This window comes from Protopterus annectens, chromosome 9.part0, assembly GCF_019279795.1.
Source record: "Protopterus annectens isolate FY-2018-M chromosome 9.part0, PAN1.0, whole genome shotgun sequence".
Lineage (NCBI taxonomy): Eukaryota > Metazoa > Chordata > Ceratodontiformes > Protopteridae > Protopterus > Protopterus annectens.
Genome location: NC_056743.1, coordinates 1,085,311,133 through 1,085,335,147, shown reverse-complemented (window position 1 = coordinate 1,085,335,147; position 24,015 = coordinate 1,085,311,133). Strand labels below are relative to the sequence as shown.

Sequence of the window (24,015 nt, the reverse complement as noted above, 5' to 3'; positions counted from 1 at the left end):
AAAACATTTTAAGTGATTTATTATTTGAACAATGGGAAAGGTTATATAATAAACAATTTGTTACAGCTGATTTAAATATAAAAAAATCTCTAGAAAGGAAAAATTCTAAACTTACTAGGGATATTCAGCAGTATGAGAGAGGGGCTATATATGGGTGGAAAGAAGGACAGTTTAAAGCTGTTGACAATTCACACAATCGACAGCAGGTCCCCTCAGATTATGATTATAATTTTCAGGCTCAAAGTAATTCCCATTTTTCAAGGACAGAGGTCAAGACAGAAGAAGGATTGGAAATGGGGAATGGAAGGAACCCATCATCAACAATAGCCAATATAAATAATATGAATCTAGAGCTAGTTACTAATGTAGATTTGCAGACTACACAGCAAACTGCTACCAAACGAGACGTACATAACACCACAAAGTACTGTGAGATTTCTTCCACGGATGGTGTGATTTACAGGTACAAGTGCTTTAACATTTTTAACTACACAGATGTTGAGCTTGATATGTCTTATTTTAATTTACTTTCTAAGGGCTTGAAATACATACCAACTACTAAATTTGATGTGGTTGATAATATTTGTCAAGTTAAATTGTATACTAGGAAATTAAACTTGGCAGTAATGTTCAATAATCCTATTAATAATGTTACTGGCTCTAATAATGACTGTAAAATTCTGAAAAAGAAAAGTACCTTTATACCCCCATGCCATCCAACGATTGGTTTATTTGAAAAAAGTATTGTTAAGCAGATTTATGAGCTTAACAACAAAAATAGGTTTAGGAAAATGGAACATAATTTATCTAGAGAAGAGCAGGACACCCTACAAATGTTGAGGAAGAATATATCAATAAGGGTGATGAAACCTGACAAGGGTGGGGGTTTAGTTCTTTTTGATCAACTTACATATACCTCTAAACTTCATGATATTTTGCATTCTACTGACAGTTATGAGATCATATCTGTTAATGAACTTAATATAGCCTATAGAAAAATTGATTGTCACCTCGAGGACTTTCTTATAGACAGGCAAATTAGTTTGGACACTTACAACTTTGTCAAAGTGGAATTTCCTGTGTTAGCCAAGTTAGTTGGTATCCCCAAAGTTCATAAGAATGTGTCTGACCCGCCTTTTAGACCAATTGTTTCTGGCAGCAGATCTAAAACTTTCCCTTTGGGTGTGGTCATTGACCATACTTTGAAACGTGTACAAAAAGGTATTTCATCTTGCCAAGGATTCTTGGTATTTTTTAGCTTATTTTCCTACACTTTTATACAAAAAAGATTTGTTATACGTAACTATTGATGTCATAGACCTTTTCTCCTGCATCCCCAAAAGTGAGGGGTTAGAAGCATTCAATCGTAGTATTACTAAATATGCAGGGTTGGATTGGGATAAGATATGGTTGATCACAGATATGATGAGTATGGTATTGGACAATAATTTCATCTTTTTTGAAGGAGAGATTTTTAAACAAACTAAGGGTGTAGCTATGGGTGCTGCGTGTGCTCCCATTTTTGCTAATATGGTCATGCTCGACTGGGAGGAGTCTGTAGTGTTCACCAGTGACTTCTATATTCACATCAAATATTACACTCGCTACCTTGACGATATATATATATTATGAGATGGTGACACTGTGACATTGACTAAATTTATAGAATTTATTAACACCAGTAGTTCTTATTTGAAATTTACACACGCATTCAGTCATGATGGTCTGGCATACCTTGACACCCTCGTCTCTCCGGCTAATTTTGGGTTTAAATCTAGAATATACAGGAAACCCACTTTTTCTAACAACTACCTTGAATATTCTAGTAATCACCCTAAAAGTCTTTTAAGGAACATCTATAAGGGACAGTTGATTAGAGCAGTTAGAATGACTTCAGACTACATAGATATGATAGCTGAAGTTGAGTGTTTTACGGCTATGTTCAGTGATAGAGGTTATGACCTTGGTATGATGCAAAATGTAAGTAAGCAGGTTATTCAAGGCTGGGGTTCTAGGTACACACCTTTGTTAGGAATGAATTCTCAAGGTAATAATGTTGTTTCCCTTGCTAGAGGTAGTCGTAGTGATTTAAACAAAGCTTGTGTAATCGAATACGGTCCCTGTAGTTATAAGATGAGGCAATTGGTTAATAAAAGTTGGTTTATTATTATGGTGGATGCTTCTATATCCAACATTTTAGGTGACAAACCCCACTTTGTAAATAAAATGGGTATGAACTTGAAAAGGTTGTTAGAAAATACGATGTTTCTGACTTCTAACACTTCTAAACCTACGCAGAAGTGTGGTAGATGCAGCTGGTGCTTTGCTATTAACACCAGTCAAGGCACTAGGTTAAGCAACACTACCAACACCTCTATTAGATTCAAGGCAGGTTATTGTACTACTAAACTTGTCATATATATTGCATTATGTTCAGCTTGTCCCGCTTTCTACATTGGGAAGACCGAGAGACAGCTGAACAAAAGAATATGCAATCATTTTTACTCCATTAGAAAGAGAGATGAGAAGAATGCCCTATATAAGCACATAAAACAAGAGGGCTCTGAACACAAATTCACTTTTAGCATTATTGACCTTATTCAAATAGACCCTAGGGGGGGAGACTATAAGAGTTGGTTGTCTTATAGACAAATGTGGTGGCAAATTTTTACTGATGCTGCCTCACCCCCAGGCTTGAATGAATCACTGTGTATTAAACCTTTGCTATATAAGATACGTTAGTGTCAAATTGTTTATAAATAAGTTGAGTCAGTGTTTTTATAGTAACGTGTTTTGAACAAACATGAATTTCAGAGGAATTTGTGCACTACATTTTATAGGATATATATGTATTTATAATATAATTGTTTAATCTTGTTATCTATTCATTTTGGAATGTTTTTGTTTATTGTCTATGCAGAAAGTTTTAGTGGAGTATGTTGCTTTAAATTTTTGGAGCCAAAACATCTATTTAAGGGCTGTGATTCAGAATGTTTTTTGTTCTGAGGAAGCCTGTATTGTAACAGGTGAAAGCGCTCAACTGTTATTAAAAGTGTTTTTTATTTAGTCCTGCTGGTTTGCACGAGTTTGCTTCATTGTTTTCGGTTTCTCAAGCTACATAGTGTGGTGTCAGCGTTCGCCTTTTTGCTTGTTTTATGGTGTACTTATAACCCTTGGATTATCTTGTTGTGGTTAAAAGAGAGGTTGCTGTCAACCTGTGCTCCCAGATCTCTTATAACGCCTTCTGTGTTCAGTGGACTACCATCGATGTGGTAATTCATGGGAACTGGGTTTTTGCCAAGGGGGATGAAGGCACATTTTTTTGGCATTGAGCTTAGAGCCATGGTTCTGAAACTAGTCGCAGGTCTCAGTGAGGCCTTTCTGTAGGATGTCAACATCACTTAGGGAGTTAATAATAGCTCCTAACTTGCAATCGTCTTCGAACTTTGTCAGCCAGAGTCCCTTTGTGTTGGCCTGGACTTCAGAGAAGTAGATACCAAACAGGAGAGGACCCAGGACCGAACCCTGTGGGACTCCACTCGTGACTGGTCGGCAGTCTGACTTGGAGTCAGCTACTTTCACACTGTGGGTTCTGTGAGCCAGTTTACAACCCACCTAGTGATATAGGGGTTGATGCCTTAGCTTAGTGAGTTTTTCTATGATTCCTGAGTGGGGAATGGTATCAAAGGCCTTGGCCAGATAAAGGTAGGCTGTATGAACCACCTAGCCTTCATCCACAGCTCTGGTGACTGACTCAAAGAAGTTGACCAAGTTGAGCAGGCATGATCTACCCTTCACAAAACCAAACTGTGTGGGATCCAGAGTTTGGAGATTCCCTATATCCTTGTTTAATAGGCCCATGATGATGCGTTCCATAGCTTTGCATATCAGACTCGTCAGGCTAATGGGAGGATAGTTCCCAAGGTCTGTAGTCACTCCTCCTTTATGGCGAGGGATGACTGTATTAGTGTGCCATTCAGTAGGGACAAAGCCTGAGGTGAGGCTGTGATTGAACAGGGCACACAGGCGAGGTGCCAGTTCACTCTGTAGTTCATGTAGAACATAGCCAGAGATATTGTCAGGTCCCATAGAAGCTGTATTCTTGGCCTTGGACAGTGCTGTTTTAACCTGTGCAGCAGTAATACTGGGTGCCTGGCAATCTACTGGTATTGTGATTGGTCCTTTGGGGAGGTAAAGTTGGCAGTGAATCTGTCGGCCAATATATTGGCAATATCTGTTGGCTTGGTATAGAAGGTACCATTGTGCAGTAGCTCAGAGCAAATCTGGGTATTGCCATGGAGATGCTTTACGTAACTATAGAAAGCCTTGTGGTTGTCTTTACTATCTGCTGCAATTCTGTTTTCATAGCTAGCCTTTAGAAGATTTGATGAGGGATCTCAACTTTTTGTTGAGGCTGATAAGGGAGTTTTTCCACTCTTGGGACTTCACCTTATTCCGCATCAGTTTCCTCCTCCTGTTGTAGAGTTTGTTTATGGCAATGGACTACCAGATTGGCTTCCTTTATTTTGGAGGAGAGCATCTTGGTTCTATTGGGTATGGCAAGATCCATGCATTTGTGTACGTCTTCATACGGTGCATTGATTTATGATTCAGCAGTCATGCAACTATTCTCCATTTGCATGGGTGCCGTGAAGTTAGCCACCTCTGTTTTTAGGAGCCCAAAGTTAGCTTTGGAGATGCTTTTCATGGTGGTTACCTTTGCAGGGTGGTAGGATGGGAGGGATGTGGATTTCCAAGGTGATTAGTTTATGGTCAGATGTAACCAGGGAGGAGTTGACTATTGGTTTAGAGAAACAGTTGCCCGTGTTAGTAACGACCAGGTCAAGGATGTTGCTACCTCTAGTGGGGGTAAAACGAGCTGGTCCAGGGCACTGGAATTAATGAATTCTGGGAAACATTGGATAAGTGTATTGGTACATGTGTAGTTTTCCCAGTTAATGGAGGGGTAGTTGAAGTCGCCCAGAATGAGAGTGTTAGGTTGGACCCTAATATTCTCCAGGGTGCTTAGGAACGTGGAGTGAGTCCTGGAACATGGTTGGGAACCTATTGCAGGCTACGACCTGAATCGTTGTCTTACCCAATGTTAGCTGCACCTGAGGTATCTCAGATGCGTTATATTGGGCTACCATTCTGGAGGTGTACACATCCTTTATGAATATGGAAACACCATCAGCTTTGGGCCAAGTTCTGTGCGGAAGCCTGGTATAGCCTGGTAGTGCAGGGGTGCTTATTGCTGCCTTGAACCAGGTCTCTGTTACAGCACAAATGTCGATGTTCTCCATTTTAAGGAGTGCTTCGAGCGAGTGCATTTTGAGAGTTAGACTTCTAGCATTGAGCAGCATGACCCTCAAATTGCATTTGTTTGTATCTGTTATGGTGGTAATTTGGTCTTTGGAACACCACCTAAAAAATGCACTATAAGGGTGGCAAGAGCCTTGGCCAGTATCCGGAAGCCCAGGGGTGACAGATGCAGGCCATCTCTGACAAGCATTGAGGTCTGTCAGTCATGTCATCCTAGGCAGACAGATACTCGATCCCCTTAGAATGACACCAGAAACTTAGCCAGTTGTTGAAATCAATCATTTTCTGCTTGTACTGTAGTATCATTCTGTGTGATGGTAGGATGCTGCTCAGCTGCATAATCAGAGAGCTCCTCCGTGTTTCTTTTCATGTAGTCCACGGAGGTACATCTCAGGTCATTCACAACCACATGTACAATGACAGAGTCATATTTGTACCTGTTGTTGAGGGACCTGAGTGCGTGCGTTACATGGTGGATCCTGGAGCCTGACAGGCAGCTGACTGTTACTTTCTCCTTATTCATCCTAGTGAGTGGGACATCGGTGTGCCTCACTATCGAGTCACCTATGACTAGTGTGTTGGGAATGCTGTTTTGCCTTAGGGGCTTTGGTTGAGTGGCACACTGTTTAGGAGAGTTGTGTGTCTCGTGATTAGTGTTGTGTTGTGGTGGTCGAGTCCATTTCTACCTTGAAAGTCTCTGCTGTTTGGTTAGATTTTTATTGAGAGCCGCCGTGAAGGTGGGTGTGTGGTTTGTGTTTTTATGTGAAGGCAGTGCTGGTTTGTGTTCTGGAGGGCTGTGTGTTCCATGTGGTGTGGTGCAAGTGTTTACCTTCTCCTCTTGACCAGCTATTTCGGTCTTGGCTGAAGAGTGCGTGGCTTCCAATTTGGATATATAAGTGCATCTATCAGAAGTCTGAGTGTTGGGAGATAAGAGGTGAGGGTTGTCAGTGTACTTGAGGCAGTTGCTACATTGCCTCAGGATGCCCAAATTCACCACGTTAATAGAAAGCACAGGGAACATACCTTTAGACATGCCTGGTGGGGTGGTCATTAATAAGTACTGGAGCCGTTTCCTTGTAGAACGTTTAGTGCTGGTAGCACTTTTTTGTGCTACAATAATTGCTACAAGAAGTCTGGTAAAGTGCCAGACTAATAAGCTAGTAAAAGTGCAGGAGAGGAGAGAACTAGCAGATGTAAAGGGAAAATTGAAGAAGAGACTTTGGCACCGCTCAGAAGCTTACAAACAGTCCTGGGTATAGCAAATCTGTATCTGGACTAAACTAGTTACAGGAAAGGGGAGGAAACAAGGTTAGAATTTTTTTTTTCAGAAAGCAGCTAAAACAGCACTAAAAACAATTCAAGTGCAGTGCAAGCTAACACACTTGAGTGTGTAGCAGTATTAAAGCAAATACAGTTTAAATAAATGCAATTTATTCAAACTGAATTCAGTTGTTGTTTTATTCAACTCTGAACAGTTAATCATTTTGTCAGCCTTTATGGTCTACTGGATTAAGACAATTCTAATGCACCTTCCTTTCAGGATATATAAGGATCATACAAGCACCTTCACAGCTGCCTAATTGTTAGGGATATCTCATTTCATTTGGGTAGCCCAAATTCTTCTTATGCTGGTAACTAATGACCAAAGTTTTATAGCACTGATACCCATGCAGTTGCCATTTCTGATTCCTTTTTCTGGGTGAGAGTTTTAGAATCCCTGATTCTTGTGGTGTCCGTAGAAATTGGAGTGCTGCAAGAAGTGGGAGTGCATATTTTAGGTTATTTTCTCATTAGTACTTTTGCTGTCTAGGAAATGACAGTTGAGATCATATGTATCCAACAGGAATGACAGTGAAACATTATCAGCTTAAGTTTTCATCACCTGTTCTCATATTAGAATAATGATACCTCATCAAAAATGTAACTCATCAAAGTGGGACTCACTGAGATTGAACCCGTTAGAAATGGTAAAAAGCTTTTTTTGGGGGGGGGGGGATGCACCTAACTCCCCATATGGAAGGCATAAGCCCGTAACCCAATTACTTACGTAAACTCCCGCAAAAGTTGCACTTGTGTGAAGAATGAGATTTAATTTGAGTCCCATCTCACTGAGTTTTATTCATGATTGTACCACTGCCACTTTTATCTCAGTAAATGGTTTCATTGGTTTCATCCCAGAGCTCCTTGGAACCTTCATTGAGGCATTGTTACGTAGCCAGCATTGCTAGGAACATTATTCCATTCTTGGCACACACACTGCTTCCACTTCTCACATTAGAGCCAAACTAATGTTGTTTGTGTACATGCTATTGCATTGTTTTTCTTCAGAGCCATAAGACTAACAACACTGGTGGAAAAGCACTATTCTCCCACACTGTTGCTAAAAACTGGAACAACCTCCCCCCATCACTGACCTCTATCCCCACCACCTCGCACTTCAAAACCTTTTTAAAATCACATCGCATAAGCACCTGGCTTTGCCCATGCATAACCTAAAAACACTGCTTAGCTTTGTGGAAAATTGAAAGTCTTATTATTTGCCTAATGTAAATGCTACAGTTGCTTACTTCCAATATTTTTCTTTATCCCTTTAATATAGGTACTTCATTTTAACATGATGTATGTCACGACTCTCAATGCTAAATGTATTTAACCTGTTCAACTGCTGAGTTGTATCCTGTCTGTTTTACATTTCTGTCTTACTAGTTGGATTTTTGCTGTTATAATGTGCTCTGTTTTTGCTACTATGTATTAAATTCTAGTATTTCTGTTAATATATGTGGAGCTTTTTTTCCCCGGGCCTCACTGTAAATGGACCTGGTCCAGTCAGATTGTCCTGGTTAACAAATGTAAAATAAATAAAATAAATAAATCGGAGTTAGTAAAACACTACATTATGATTGTGATAGTTACTTGATAGTGTTGAATATGACACCAACTGTGTTTTCATAACTATTTTATCTTGATTGTTTTTATTTTAAGAAAAATGGATGACAAAAACTTAGATCTGTGATCAGAAAAAATAGGTTATGTGGAAAAACTCATGGGGGGGGGGGTAAAATCTTCAGTTCAGTCTTAATTTTTGAAGAGAGTACTAATATTCTAATATTCTAATGACACTGAGAAACAGCAAATATACTATCATTAAAGGTATAAAAAAATCTTAGCCTTTTTGCTTTCAAAATAAAACCTTAGTAGCACCTTTCTATGCCTTGTGGATCACATCAGATTCAGGTGCATCAGCGTTGAATGACCCATATACTTTTGTCTTTTTAATTAGGCTAGACCCACCAGAGCTGCATATAGTTTGATTCTGTCATAATGCAACCTTCCTTTGATTATAATCTGTTTGTAAGAGAGTATTCAGTACAGCTAAGGACTCTCCATTGAAACAGTAAGTACCTTAAATGGACTGATACCTGCGAACAATACAGAATTGCAGACTTTATCAGGTACCTTTGAAGGTTCAGCTGGGTGAAAAGGATGAGAGTCCTTCCCCTGACCCATCTAGTAAAGGTGAAGACTTTTATATGATGGAAATTCATTATCCTGCCTCACAAGTTCAGGAAGAGTTCTGTGTTTCTACTTCAGGCTCTTTCCAGAGAAAAAAGGAAAAGATTTCAAGACCAGTTTTTTAATTTATTAAAACTAATCAAAATTCTAAATATAAAATTAGGACCATTCCGATTCTGAAAAGGCACATTTTTTTTCAGTATTTCTAAATATTAGGACCATTCCAATTCTGAAAGGCACATTTTTTTTTCAGTAGTTCAAATTCCATATTAAAGAACGAGTTATCAGGTGCCCTAGGTAGGAACATAACATTGGCATATCTATGGAAGCTGGAACAATACATTTTTCAGGACATTATACCTATGTGGAATTGCCAAGAACTGAACAGATTTGCCACATATCAAAATAGTCACTGTAGTCAGTATTCTGTGTTGTTTATTCATAGCACCATTCAAAAGAGGGATGTTTTCTTTGAATTGACTTTCACTTTAATTTATGGTTTCCTTCCCTTTCATCTTTTCATTAAGAACTAACCCTTCCTTCTTTCCTAAGGTGGTGTCAGAGTAAAGTATCAATCAATCTATTCATTTGCCTGTTTTCTTCATTAGATTTAAAAACAAAGCTGAATACATGATGTTATGTAGTCCTATCTCGCCTACATTTCTTACCCGTGGGTTCGGAGCCGAATATCGGCTCTGACTCGGCCGACTTTTCTAGCTCGAAGTCTTTCATTGGCTGGGCTAAGCAAGTATCCCATGGTGCACTGCTCCATATCCCCAGATCTCGTTGGCCACTCGTGTAGCTCGGACGTGGTCTCGCTTGGCTGTGGCTAAGTACCCTTTTTTCTTGTCTTAAAGAAAAGTTTTGGTTCATAAACAAAAGCTATTATCATAGCTATTATCTGGTGTTGTTTGAGGTTGTGATCGTGTGCTTGTTTGTGTGGTATCCCGCTGACTGTTCCCTCGGGCTAGGCCCGTTTCAGTTAGAGGGCCTAGTTTTTTTCTGATTGCCGTGTGTGTGTACAGTCTAAACCGTTTAAGTTAGAGGTTTGGGCTGTTCCCTTTCCTTGTGGTCATCAACCATTTTTTTTTAGAGGTTTTGACTTGCTTCTCTTGTGTGTGTATTTGGTCACTGTTTAGTTTTCGTTCCCATGATTTTGTGGTGTGAGCGCCTGTGAGTTCTTCTCAGACTTGTTTTTGCGTTTTTGGTGTAGTAGTGAAGATGTTCAAAGATTCCAAGGAGCACAAACCTTCTGGTTTCAAAGTGCTCTAAATGTGAGTATAAGATGTCCATCACCAAGGGGCATTCCATTTGTGTCTGTTGCCTGGGAGCCATTCACCTGCAGGAGTCCTGCAGTTTTTGTCATGCGTTCAGTCCTAGAGTTCTCCAAGAGAGAAAGAATAAGCTGATTTTAAAGGGACTCTTGAAACCCTCTTTTGAAGAAGCTATGGATTCGTCTCCCAGTGGTAAGTCAAAATCTGGCAAGTCTAAAAAGAGATCTGTGGCTCCGTCAGCTTCATCGGAGCCTCCGCAGAAAGTCCCAAAAATTGCATCGACCTCCTCGGTTCCACTGTCCACAAGAAGTGTCGGTGTTGACGGAACCGGCGTCGGCTCCAATTTTATTGGAACCTCTTAAGAGCCGATCGTCCAGTCTCAGACCAGTTTCTCCTGAGAGGAAATCACGATCTCCCTCCCTGTCTTCCAAATCCTCCAGGACCCTTTCGGATATGGATGTTGATAGGGTGGTCCAGAGGCTCCTCCAGTCACCGGTTTTGGCAAAATTATTTTCGGCTCCGACCCATTCGGCTCCGGAGCCCGCCCCGACCCAGTCTTCGATCATTCCTCTTCCGAGCACATTTCTGTCTTCGGAGCTGGAGTGTTCCATGCTGTCTGATGTTCCTAGGCCTGTGCCGATGGCCCCTTTGGCTCCATCGGTACCGGCATCGGCTCCGACCCCGTCGGCTCCGTCCTCCGGGTTTGGGACTCGAGATTCTTTGAACGGGCCCAATGGGGACATCTCGGGGCTTATTTTGGTTCCGAGTCTCCCTCTCGGTGCCTCGGCTCTGGGAACTGTGACCCCCCGTCATGGCCTCTGAGGCTGGTTGCTCCTCGGACGTGGGGGGGCCTGCCTTCGAGGTTATGAGGACCGTGCTGGCCAGATTGTCAGCTACATCAGGCGGGTCGGTCACTCTGTCCCCCACCACTCCGGTGAGAGCCTCTGATCACCACCTATCCATGGACAGCAGAGCACCAGGGCCTAGGGATACCCCCACGAGTGGTCCCCAAATTTCTGAGGGCCCCTCAGAGTTCGTGCCTGAGGAGCCCCCTAGAAAGAAAATGTGCAAGAGGAAGCACATAGACTCCCAGGTTGAGTCCCTCACCTCTGATACTGACCTTGAGGAATCGGAGGGGTCCCCCAAGTCATTCTCTGATGATGTTTCCTTCTCCGATATCATGGAGATACTGAAACAAAGAGGTGACTGGCCTTCCAAAGCCCCTTCCGAGGAGGAGTCAGTATTCCTTAAGGCTTTTGTTGCTCAGCCCTCCGTCTCCTGGGTGTGTCCACCCTTCGACGAGCTCCTTGATCTGATATGACGAAGAGTATGGGAAAACCCTGATTCTATGGAGCCCGTGCCCAGGTGTCCTAACAAGTTTCTTTCCGCCCCCAGGGCAAAGAGTTTCTGTCTAAAGGAGTCCCTGTAGATGCCATGGTGGTGGCAGCAGCCACTCAGAAGAAAGTAGCAGAGTCTTCTTCATCCGTCCATCCTCCTAACAAGGAGTCTAGGACCATGGACTGGTACGGGAAGTGCACCCTCTCATCAGCAACCTTTACATTACGGTCGCTGAATTACCTGTCTCACTTCACTCGGCTCCAGAGAGATCTCCTCAAGGAGTTAGGAGATACTCTTGCGGGTAACGTTCCTGAGGCGGTGGCCCAAACAGTTAACGCCCAGGTCTCTACCCTCGATTCCATTGTCAACTCATCCATGCGACTCATTTCGTATGCAGCCGAGGGAGCGAGTAGGGCAGCAAGCTCAGGAGTTGCCCTTAGAAGGCAAGCCTGGCTGCGCCTGTGTCACTTTGCGGAGGCCTTCAAGTCTTCCTTCACTGATGCCCCCTTTGATGATTCTTCTTTGTTCGGGACCAAAGTGAAAGACACCCTCACCAGGTGCGAGCAAGAGGGAAAGACCCTGTCTGTCGTAGGGGTCCGTTTTTCCCTTCCTTCTAGGCCTTATCCCAAGGCCCAGCGGGGGGGAAGATGTGGTTCAAGTAGTGACAGAGGTTTTTTCCTGCCACAAAAGGAGAGCCCCTCTCCAGAGGCAGAGGAGGGGGAGGTTATTCAGGGAGATGCCGCCCCAGAGGCAGAGGGAGCCCCCGCAATTCGGGAGACAGCGATTCCTTTCGTGGCTCTCCCTACTCTCATTCCTGAGGGTGTGCCTGGCTGTGCTTATCCAGAGCCATTCGGGGGGGGTCGAATTTCATTATATCCGGAAGCCTGGGAAAGCATCACCCAGGACCGATGGGTATTACGGATAATTTCCGGAGGCAATCTCATTCCGTTTACATCAGACCCCCCTTCAATCAGAAAAATCCCAGACGTTCCACCCAGTCAAAGGGATCAAGCAGCCTCAGAGGTTTCAAAGCTGCTAGGAAAAGGAGCCATCCAGTGTGTCCCCTCAGACCAAATCAGATTAGGGACTTTCTGAAGATTCTTTTTGGCGCCGAAAAGAACAGGGGACCTGAGACCCATATTAGATCTCAGCCAACTGAAGAACTATGTACAGAAGTCCAAGTTCCATATGGTTATGCTACAATCGATTCTCCCATTGTTGGGAGAGGAGGTATGGATGTGCTCCATCGACCTCAAGGATGCTTACTACCATGTGAAAATGGACAGGGCATCCAGGAGTCACCTACATTTCCCGCTGGTTGCCAGTCATTTCCAGTTTCGAGCTCTGCCCTTTGGTCTCACCACAGCCCCCAGGGTGTTCACCAAGTGTATGGCGGTGGTGACGGCTCACTTGAGACGTCAGGGATTCCAAGTGTTTCCGTATCTGGACGACTGGCTCCTTACCGCCCACCAGGCATCAACTAGTTCAAACCAGGGATGCTACCATCACTCTATCACCAGTTAGGTATAACAATAAATTGGGAAAAATGTGCTTTATTGCCCTCGCAGTGTGTCACCTTTATAGGAGCAGAATTAGACACCATTCGAATGCGAGCATTTTTACCGCAGGAGAGGATCAGAGTATTACAACAACAGATACACATGCTGATGCCCCTGAGGAAAGCAAAGGCAAGATGGGTTCTCCAACTCCTAGGGACCATGGCAGCAACAATCATGTTGGTCCCTCTAGCAAGATTGCACATGAGAATTCTATAATGGCTCCTCTTTGTTCAATGGTCCCTCCAAAGATTTCCACTTTCTCACCCCATTTTGCTCACGGACAGATGCAAGCAGGACCTCAGTTGGTGGCTTTGCACCAACAGTTTGGACGGGGGAAGGCCCTTAGTTCCACCCATCCCGGTTGCCTCGGTGACCACGTACGCCTCCCAGATGGGGTGGGGGGGCATTATCTTGGCAGGACAGTCCAAGACACGTGGCAAAAGCACGAGATACATCTGCATATAAACGTCTTAGAGATGAGAGCGGTGCAGCTGGCTTTGCAGGCACTTCAGAGTGTTCTACCTCTAGGGACGATTGCAATACACTCGGACAGCATGTCAGTAGTGTGGTATCTAAACAAGCAAGGGGGAACCAGGTCTTACCCTCTGTGCAGAGAGGCCATGCGAGTGTGGCAATGGGCAGTAACTTCCCAACGGTTTCTGGTGGCAATGCACATTCCGGGGAAGTCCAGCGTGATTGTGGACAGGCTAAGCAGAGCTATTCTGATGCCTTACAAGTGGTCCCTGAATCACCTGGTTGCAGAGCGAATCCTCAGCAGATGGGGTCAGCCTTGCTGCGACCTTTTTGCCAGCCCCATCAATGCAAAATGCAGCAGCTATTTCACGCTGATCCCCCCACAGGGGGAGTCACCCAGGGACGCTCTGGTTCATGATTGGCCCTCCGGTCTGCTTTATGCTTTCCCTTCGTTTCCTTTGATGTCAAAGGTGATTCAGAAAGCGCAATCCTTAGGAAGCAGAATGATTCTGATTGCTCCACACAGGCCTCGCCAAGTCTGGTTCCCCTTTCTTCAGCAATACATTGTGGACACTCCTTGGATTCTGGACCCTAAACCAGACTTACTGACACACATGTCGGGACAGTTCCACCCCTCCCTGATGACCCTCCGGTTGACAGCCTGGCTACTCCACTTCCATCGTTAGTTAGACTTCATAAATTTTCACCAGAAGTGGTTCATATATTATCGTCCTCTCTTAAGCCATCTACTAGAAAGATTTATTCTAGTAAATGGAAGAGGTTTTCCATCTGGGCGCATACCCGAGGCATTGATCCTTACACAGCTCCAATCGCTTCAGTCTTGGAGTTTTTGTCTATGCTTTTCCATCAGGGTTCCACATCAGCTACCATCGAAGTTCAGTTGGCAGCGATCTCTAATTTTCATGTTGCTAATGAGCCTAGTCTCATGGCTCATAGACTATGCAAGGCTTTCCTGAAGGATACTCTGTTGCTCTGTCCCCCAGTTTCCGAACCAATCATGCCCTGGGATCTCAATTTTGTCCTACAAGCCCTTACTTAACCACCTTTCGAGCCTGCACCTACCTGTGAATCGAAATTCTTGACCTGGAAAACAGCCTTCTTAACAGCAATCACTTCAGCAAGGCGAGTTTCAGAAATTCAAGCCCTCTCCATCAAACCTCCATACTTAATCTTCCATAAGGACAGGGTCTCTTAGACCAAACCCTTCGTTCCTTCCTAAAGTGGCTTCCGTGTCTAATCTTAATCAATTCATTGAGTTGCCTGTGTTCTTTCCTCACTTTTCGAACAAGGCAGAGTTTAGATTTCATCAGTTGGATGTACACAGACAATTATGCTTCTATCTGCACTGAACAAAAGATATCTGGAAGTCTGACCAACTTTTTGTTTCCTTTTCGGAAAACAGAATGGGGTCCCCGGTCTCTAAGGTCACCCTATCCAGATGGATATCTAGTTGTATCTCTTTAGTCTACCACGCAGGAGGAAAAGATCTGCCATTTCTGGTCAAGGCTCACTCTACTCGGGCTGTTTCTACATCTACATCTACAGCCTATCAGGCCAGATTGTCAATGGATGATATATGTGCTGCAGCTACTTAGGCTTCTCCTCACACATTTGTTTCTCATTACAAATTGGACGTGGTTTCTAGGGGCAGGTCGGCCTTTGGCTCCACAGTTCTTAGGAGTATTTTCCTATGAGCCACCTGGGATGTAGGTGCTAGGGACGCTGCCCCACGGGTAAGAATGTAGGCGAGATAGGACTACATAACATCAAGAAGTTATGTACTCACCATAACGTTCGATGTATGTAGTCCATCTCACTTCACATTCTTACTTCCCCTCCCACCTTCCCCCTTCCTGGAGGATTTGGAGGTTAGGTTGTCCATCTGCAGAGTTCCCTTACTTGGCTCATTCTTTTACCTGGATGTGGTGTATGCATGGGGTACAAATGAGTTTTTCGCAGCAAAACTAGATCTGGTGATATGGAGCAGTGCACCAAGGGATACTTGCTTAGCCCAGCCAATGAAAGACTTTGAGCTAGAAAAGTCGGCCGAGTCGGAGCCAAACCCATGGGTAAGAATGTGAGGCGAGATGGACTACATACATCGAACGTTATGGTGAGTACATAACTTCTTGTTGCATTTACTAGATGTTCATAGACAGCTGTGTTTCTACTTACAAAGAACAAAATACATTAGAAAATCTGATCAATTATTTATACCTTTTGCAGATAACAAATTGAGCAAGTCTGTCACAAAAGTGACATTGGCAAGATGGATTACGGACTCCATAGCTTTTGTCTATAATAGATCAGGCATTCCATTACCAACACCTTTAAGAGCTCACTCTACTAGAGCTATGGCAGTCTCGTCAGTATTTTTGTCCAACCATTCCATGGATGACATATGCACAGCTGCTACTTGGGCTAATCCTCATACTTATATTACTCATTGTAAATTGGATCTGGTCTCGAGGGGAAGAGCAGCCATTGGCTCAACCATACTCAGCAATATACTTTCTTAAAGCCTACCTGGGATGCAAAGTAGCTGGGGGCTCTGTCCCAATGGTTGAGGAATGAATGAAAATTGACATCAGATAAAGAAGTTATGCACTTACCATAATGTTCCATCTGTGTTGTTTATTTTCATTCTTCCTCAACTTCCCACCCACCAACCCCCAGTCTGTGTCATTTTAGATTTCTGGAAGAATGAAGTGCTATTAAGACACCACTGTGTCTTTTATGGAGCTCCAGATAATGGTTTCCTTTTTTAGGAACATTATTCACAGTTACTTTTTTATGTTGCTTAGCAGTCGAGATCTGAGGTATGTTAGGGATTGGTGCATTATGAGTAAAGCTGAAAAGGTGAATGCAGCTGTCCAGAAGTCCAACTCAGTAGGAAAACGATGAAAAGTGAAGAAGAAAACTGGTCAGACTACCACGATAAAAGTATAAAATAATTTATTGAATAACAAAACAGATAAGCGCTTTCGCGTACTCTTCTGGTACGCTTCATCAGATCTAATTTAGCAATATGCCCACTTGCATTTAAATACAGTGCAATTACATTTCATCAATCAATTAATTAAGCAATTAGACTAAATAAATTAAATGAAATAAAATAAAATAGTTAATTAGATTATCTTAAGGATATATGAAGCAACTCAGTATAAAGATGTGTCAATAAAATCAATGAAATTTAGCAATGCAGCAATATATATATATCATTTCTCAACAAAAATAAAAATGAAAATAAAGATATGAAAAATAACCCCAGTATAAAAACATGGAACATTATGAGTAAGGAAGAGCTCAAGAGTTTCAATTGGCCATGAGATATAGTATCGGCCAAGTTGGATCCAAGGATCAGATATGAACCCAATGGGTTGAGGAAGAATGAAAATGGACAACACAGATGGAACATTATGGTAAGTACATAGCTTCTTTATATATTGCATGTTGTCATTCACTCTATATATAATGTCATGTATCTATTGTTTTCACCCTGGACTGAAACTGAAGTAGGTCCAGTGGGATCAGTGCTTTGCCCTAGTTAACAAATTCAAAATAAATAAAATGTTTGGTTACCAAAGACACAGAAGATATTAATGAATTCAGACATACTTTAGTCACTGAAAGGGGGGTGGGTCCCACAATTAACCTTCTGATATTGTCAAAGGAAACCAGCAGAAACCTAGGCTTAGGAGCCTGACAGTTTCCATTCTGAAGGCTAAAGTGGAAGAAGTATTAACTTTCTTCTCAGACTTATCAAGGGCTTTCCCGGCTTGTCAGGAGGTGCAGGGCCAGCTGCTGTAAGGAGTTTGGCAGAAGCCAATTTTAGCAGAGAAATTACTGCAGGATCTGACCTGATATTAGAAAAAGGAATTTATGAGTTTGGACTTGTTATATAATTTATCAGACTTTCAGGGTGCAGGTGCTGAATGTCAAGAACATTTCTGGGTGCAAAGAAAGCATCCTCTAAAGCTGGCAGCACAGTAGGAACAGCTGCAGGTTGAGGAAAATCCAACTGTAACAAACCAGAATATATTTGCTGGAGTTCTGACATTTCTTTTGTTCCCAGTGAAATAAAATCTCTTTAAATGAGGGAACACTTGGCATGTAATGACTGGAAAGTATTAAAGAAGCAGCTTGAAGGATGATCCATTCTTTGAGAATGAAGCTCATCAGAGCTGCTTAGCGAATTAGCATCAGCCAGCCCCTTCCAAGATGCCCACAAAAGTGGTTGTCCCTTACTCAACAAGGGCAGATGAACAGCCGTAGAGGATATACCTGCCTCACAGTCCTTAGTGGCTTTCCAAGGAGCAGCATTAGAGGGGACCAAGAGAAAGTGATGATCAATCTAAGGAACAGCAGATTGCTGTACAGTCACCCATCAGTGACTGAGAAGGGGAATCTAGAATCAAGACAGAAGGTCCCCAGATAACTTTTCTCTTCTTGTGGCTCAGGGAAGGAATACTTGAGTTATTTGAGCCTAGGTCCATGTCCTTGCCACATGTCTGACAGTTAGTGGAGGTTTGAAAAGTTGGTCTTACCTCCTAACAGAAATGTTAAGTTCCGAGGTAAAAGTTTTTAGTGACAGCCACCAAAGTCACTAGCTCCAGACCCTAACTCTGCAGAGGTAATGGGGTAGAAGGGAGAATGGACCATGGCCGAGGTCGAAGAAGGAGCCGGTGAAAGGTAGGGATTGGGAGTGCTTAGGGTAAGGGAGTTAGATGACTCCAAACTGAAAATCTTAATCTCTGCTGATCAGTGTGAGGGGGGTATCGAAGGTACAGCCATTGCCGGAGGAGCTAAAGAGTGGTGGATCTTTGATCCGTCCAGACCTCCTGTCGAGGAAGAGGAACATTTGCATTCATCTTTTTGTCTAGATTTTGCACTATCCTTTAAAGATTTCCCCTTCTCTTTGTCTCTTTATCTGGCTTCTTTTCTGACTTTTTAGCAGATACAGAGGGAGAAGCAGCATAAGGAAGAAACCTGTTAATTAGCTAAAAAAATACCAAGCAAGTTAGAGGATCCAAAAATAATATGATAGAAAGGAACAATTATAAGAAGAAATTAAATCAAAAGGTGCTTCAGCAAAGTATTAGTTTAAGGATGTGTACACGTATGCAACCAGCATATTGTATGTTTATTTTTTCCCCCAAGAGATTTGTTCATTTTAAAGTTGAATTGTACAGCTTATAGGTCACATTAAAGGTGGGAAAAGCTTTGAAATGATTTGTTGAGGTTTCATTTTTTTATATGACCAAAACCTGGCATTTTAACACTTTTTATATCCACTGTACTATTATGGTAAGATTTTATACAACTGTACTTTCCCTTTGACCTCATCTTCAAGTTTAGAAGACTAATGCCTTCTTTTCATAGGCAGTACTTGATACCTTTCTTATTTTTCCTTTGATCCAGAATGTCCTACTGAAGGGAAACAGACAGTGCAAATCTGATTCTCATGGTAGACAGATGTTCTTCATTAGTTTTTCGTACCTCTGCAGTTACCTTGTTCATCACTGCATGCACTTCTTTGCAACACATTGTTTTAGTAGCAGTGAGAATCAGTCCTACACCTCAGCCTCCATCCTTTGTTCATAAGAAATGTGCTTTTAGTATATAATCATGTATCACTAGCTGTAGAGGTCATTTATGCATTAAAGGAAACAAAGCAGGAAGACCTTGCCATAGTCTATGAGGCACACTTCTCTTATTCTTCTATAAAGGTACATCTGTTAGAGTGTAGTCAGGCAGAAGTTGCTGTTTCTGTCTGTCCCATGGGCATCCCTCAGTAGTGTGCACAACTTCCCTTAAACACATTCAAAGGTCCAAAATAAATTAAAAAAGAAAAAACTGAAGCAACTACCTGCATACAAGAACACGGAGAGCAGAACCCAGTACAAACCAGTAAAAGCCACTGCAAGTCCTACTTTTATCAACAAACTGTGAGCAGTTTCCTTAAACACATTCAAAGGTCCAAAAAAAAAAACTGAAGCAACTGCCTGCATACAAGAACACGAGAGCGGAACCCCATATAAACCAGTAAAAGCCACTGCAAGTTCTACTTTTATCAACAGACTGTGAGCAGTGTAGGTCTATTATAATCTTCTCTCTGTGATACTTCTACTGATTCTTCTGCTGTGCACACTACTGGACTCCCCCCTTTTCCTCCCATTTACTGTAACAAATATATACATTTTTCCAAAGCTTTGCATTTATTTTATGTTCTTATATTTTATTTATCTTCTATAACACATTTCTTTTACATTCTTATATTGTATTCTCCCGTTTATTGTAACTAATTTATACAGTTTCCAAAACCTTTACATTTATTTTATATTCTACTTCCCTGATGCTCTACTAAATCTGCTTTTGAATTCACACAGATAAACAGACACCTTTAGGTACTGCTTTCTCCAAGTCCTGGTCCATAGCCTCCCCCTTTTCTTGTTCTCCTAACATAATTCTAGTGTAAGTTTCCTAGCCCTGTCAAACTGGTTTTCACAGTTTTCTCCAAACCCCTGGCTCTTAGCCCCCCCCATTCTCTCGGTCTCTTAACATAATCTTATTGTAAACTTCCCAGCACTGTCAATCCTGTCTATTCCCTTCCTCTTCCTCTTGAGAGTTTATTTATTCCTCCCCTGAGCTGCGGTGCCATCTTTAAATACTGAAAACCTCTGCAAACCTCTGCCTGACTACACTCTGTTTCTGTTTGTCCCACGGGCATCCCTCAGTGGCGTGCACTTACTGCATGTCCCTTTCTAAACCCCCTGACATAACTACATTATTTTCCTACTTCTCAGTGAACTGCAGCTCCCCATTGGTGCATAAACAATAAAAACAAACAGAAAGGTAAAATTCAAACCAAAATGATAGGCTACCCTGTTTCTGTAGTCGCTAACCTTCTCACTGATTGTTTTCTGTTTGGCGACTGCTGCTCCTCCCACCCAAAACAATCTCTCCCCTACCAAAAACTAATTTTCTCTCTAATATCTATTGTACTATACTCTCCAATCTCAAATATACTATTATTCTCTCCATACATAATATTTTCCTAACCTACTAATGGCTAGTAGCTATATATTTTGAAATGTTAAACCTACAATTGAGTTTATAACAAAAATAATCACTTTATGTAAATGCTGAAATTTCTGTATTGAATTATGCCTTTTCATTTTTGTAATCATTGTGACAAACCAATTGCAAATTTCATGGAGCTTATCTGTAAATGTTTAATTAGCTGTATGCCAGTGTATGCCTGTGTCCTTTTGTAACAGGTGAAATGTAACTTGCAATTATTGTGGAGCTTTTCTCCCCGGGCTTCCACTGAAAATGGGCTCTTCTTAGCCCAGTGGACTTCCCTGTTCATCAAACTTAAATAAATAAATAAAATGTAAGTATTTCATCAAATTTCAGCAGACCATGCAGTTAATAATGCATACTCCGAAGGATGTGTACTTTCTCCTTTTTGAAATTTAACAGAATATCTTAGAACATACTAATTCCCAAGTCGATGGCAGTCTGGCCCTAGATTAATTTTGTACATAAATTTAGTTTTTAGTATTGTTGTTCATTGTCATTATAGCCCCAACCTCTTCCACAGTGCTTTGAAATAGCAGAGCATGTCAGCAACATTACCTTACTTAGATTCCTGAGGCAAGTTTGGCTTTTATACAATACTTCTTAGCACTGATTTGTTAATGATGAATCCTTCTGTCATGAGAAGAAAATTTGCTATATATACTATACCTTCTTGATTTTCCATATTTTCCTTATTTGATCTTTGATTTATTGATGGTAACTAATTGCTGGATTCGGAGCAGAATGAATAGCGATTTATTGTACCTGATGCTTTTAACAAAGTGCATTATCTTTCCATGTACCTGACTTTGGCGTGGATTATAGCTGAAAAGTGTCCTCAAACTAGTTCACTTACCCAATTATCAAATGTAAATAAGTAGACTGGCTCAGTAATTTATTTTAGGTACTATTATTCCTGATCCTTCTCTCTTCAAAGACAGTGAAAACTAATCAGAAGGGTCACTGTATACCTTGGGTGTATACATGCCATTTGTATAAGAGATGACAGGAGATGTCAGGCTCAGCAGTTGTCTACATTGTGAAAGGATGACACAACTTGCCAATAATTGGAAAAACCTATTCCAAGAGGCTGGCCAGTTGACTTGTGGTTTGATATGACAGACTTAACAAAACGAAGCTCCTGTCAGAACACATTCCACTATGGCTGTTGCCATTTCTGTTGCGTAGGATATATGTAATGTTGCAGCTAAGGCAGATGTACACAATGTTATAGCAAATTGCCTGGTCTAGAAGCAGGGCTTGCTTGAAGACTGCAGTGTCACCCCAGAGTCAGCTTTGTCTAACACTGTGAGTTGCTCTATAGCTGTCTGGAATGTTGCCTAAATGTTTTGATTATTGCTACATATATAATTCTCAAGAAATACGGTATAATTGAGTATAATATACTCACTAGAGGAGTGACTTGTGTATCAGTATAAATGCACGTTAGGCACTTCTGTTTTGGTACAGATCACGGTTTGAATGACTACAAGGAGGGAATAGTTTGTCTGACTGATGATGAATTATATTTCTTTGAAATCATTAGGCTGAAAGTGCAGTTTGCCAGATTTCACATATCATTGACTAGGAAAAGGGAGACATTGTTCAGAATGGTATTTTATGTCCTTTAGGTTATAGTAACGGGTCTATATTACGACGCTGAAATGGTTAAACACCAAACACCATTTCAGCAATACATAAAGAGCGAACTACAAGTTAAGCAAATGGCCAGATCACAGACACGAATCACAAGCTCAAACATTACAAAGTGGGGGACTTTGTCTCCCAAACCCCCAGTGTGGGGGACTGTGCCCCCCACACACCCCTAACTAAATATACCCTCTCCGAGATCACACTACAGTGAGGAAAAGGGCAAATTCTTGGTGACAACCAAGTGATTTTTTTTTCCCCTGGGAAAATAAAAATCTGTTATCTGGCTGTTCGCGTAACTTGTAGTTCACTCTTTGTGTCGCTGAAACAACGTTCAGTGTTTAGCCGTTTCGGTATTGTAATATAGACCTGTAATAACATGCCCCTAATGTGCTTCTGACCTTGGAGCTGTTATCTAAAGTTTAGGAAGAGTGTCAAGGGGAGGCTTGTACCTGCTTGCATAACTTTATTTTTATTGTAATGAGCTCAGGTAGATAGTTTCTGTATAGTAAGTGAAAGTTAGCTGCCATGTCTTCTCCTGTAACAGATCCATACAGGGATGCATATATTTGTGGTTTGCTTAGACCGTTACAGTTACTAGTTTACCTCTGGAAGTTCTTCATTATAGATCTCAATAAGAGTTTCTTGCTAGAACTCTAGACAGAATGCTGCAATTTTGTGGGGCTTAAGTTGATTCATTCTGGCTGGATTTCAGCATAAACCATGCAGCTGGCTAATGTGAGGGCACTTTCAAATGCTGAAAAGTGTGACTGATTTATACCTGACATGCATGTGGTGGTGCTGCGGTAGCATTGTCGCCTCACAGTAAGACGTTGTCCTGTTCGATTCTCAGCTAAAGCGTCTTCTGTGTGGAGACGTGCATGAATGGGCGTACCTACGTTGAAGGTTGTGCATCAGGGCTGGTAACTCGGTACATAAAAATCTACTGTCAATCATTAGCGGACGGGAGTTCCGCTGTGGCGACCCCTAACTGGGAAAAGCCGAAAGATACAACAACAACAACAACAACATGAATGAATATATGCCCAAGCATTATGAATACTGCTATAGGATTCTGTCCCTTGAAAACCTGCTGTTATAATGAATGCACCAGTTAGCTGCTGCTACTCATTACCCTGGCCCCTCTATTCATTAACTTCCATAAATCATAACTGATTCTTAAGCAAGTGATGGGAATAAGCTGCAACATGAATTTCAGCCTGATGCAGAGTTGTCATTTATGACTGAGGGACAAAGAAATAATGAGGAAGCTTTCTGGGCTTTTTACAGAGACTGACATATGCTTTCTTTTATACATTAGATTGCCAGTATTTAACCAACATGCCTCCCCAGAGAAGCAGGGTCCAACTACTGTGCTGAGAAACATAGAAGAGATGGCTGTGTTCCGTGCCAGTCAACATCGGAAGTGCTCAGAGAATGAGACCCCAAAGACTATTCTGAAGGATACAGGTAAGACCACACTGGATTGAAAATCAAATGTAAAATGATATGTTGAGAATGCGGCTTTGGAGTGCTTACAGTTGTTTGCATATTCTCTAGTAGATTAACAGGCACTGTTCTACTGACTTTTGAAGCAGAGAACCCATACATTCTCATGCAGTCAGTGCTGCAGAATTACAGTTTAACAATTCACATGGAAGCCCGTTTTGAACCAGTTGATTATAATGATGTTATTGTGAAAGTCTAATACCAGTGAAGTGTAAATTCTGCCAAAGTAGTAAAGATACCTCAGTAGCATTTGCACACAATTACCTGCAGGT

General features: G+C 41.8%; 1 protein-coding gene across 3 annotated transcripts in view; it reads left to right on the top strand.

Moving 5' to 3' along the window:
- LOC122811820 (pleckstrin homology domain-containing family A member 3-like) overlaps window positions 1-24,015 on the top strand; it is a 547,265-nt gene that overhangs the window by 444,206 nt on the left and 79,044 nt on the right. For all 3 annotated transcript variants that reach the window (XM_044083925.1, XM_044083926.1, XM_044083927.1), the window contains one exon: window positions 23,556-23,704. In XM_044083925.1, the coding sequence (XP_043939860.1) occupies window positions 23,556-23,704 (149 nt within the window). The remainder of the gene's footprint in view (window positions 1-23,555; window positions 23,705-24,015) is intronic.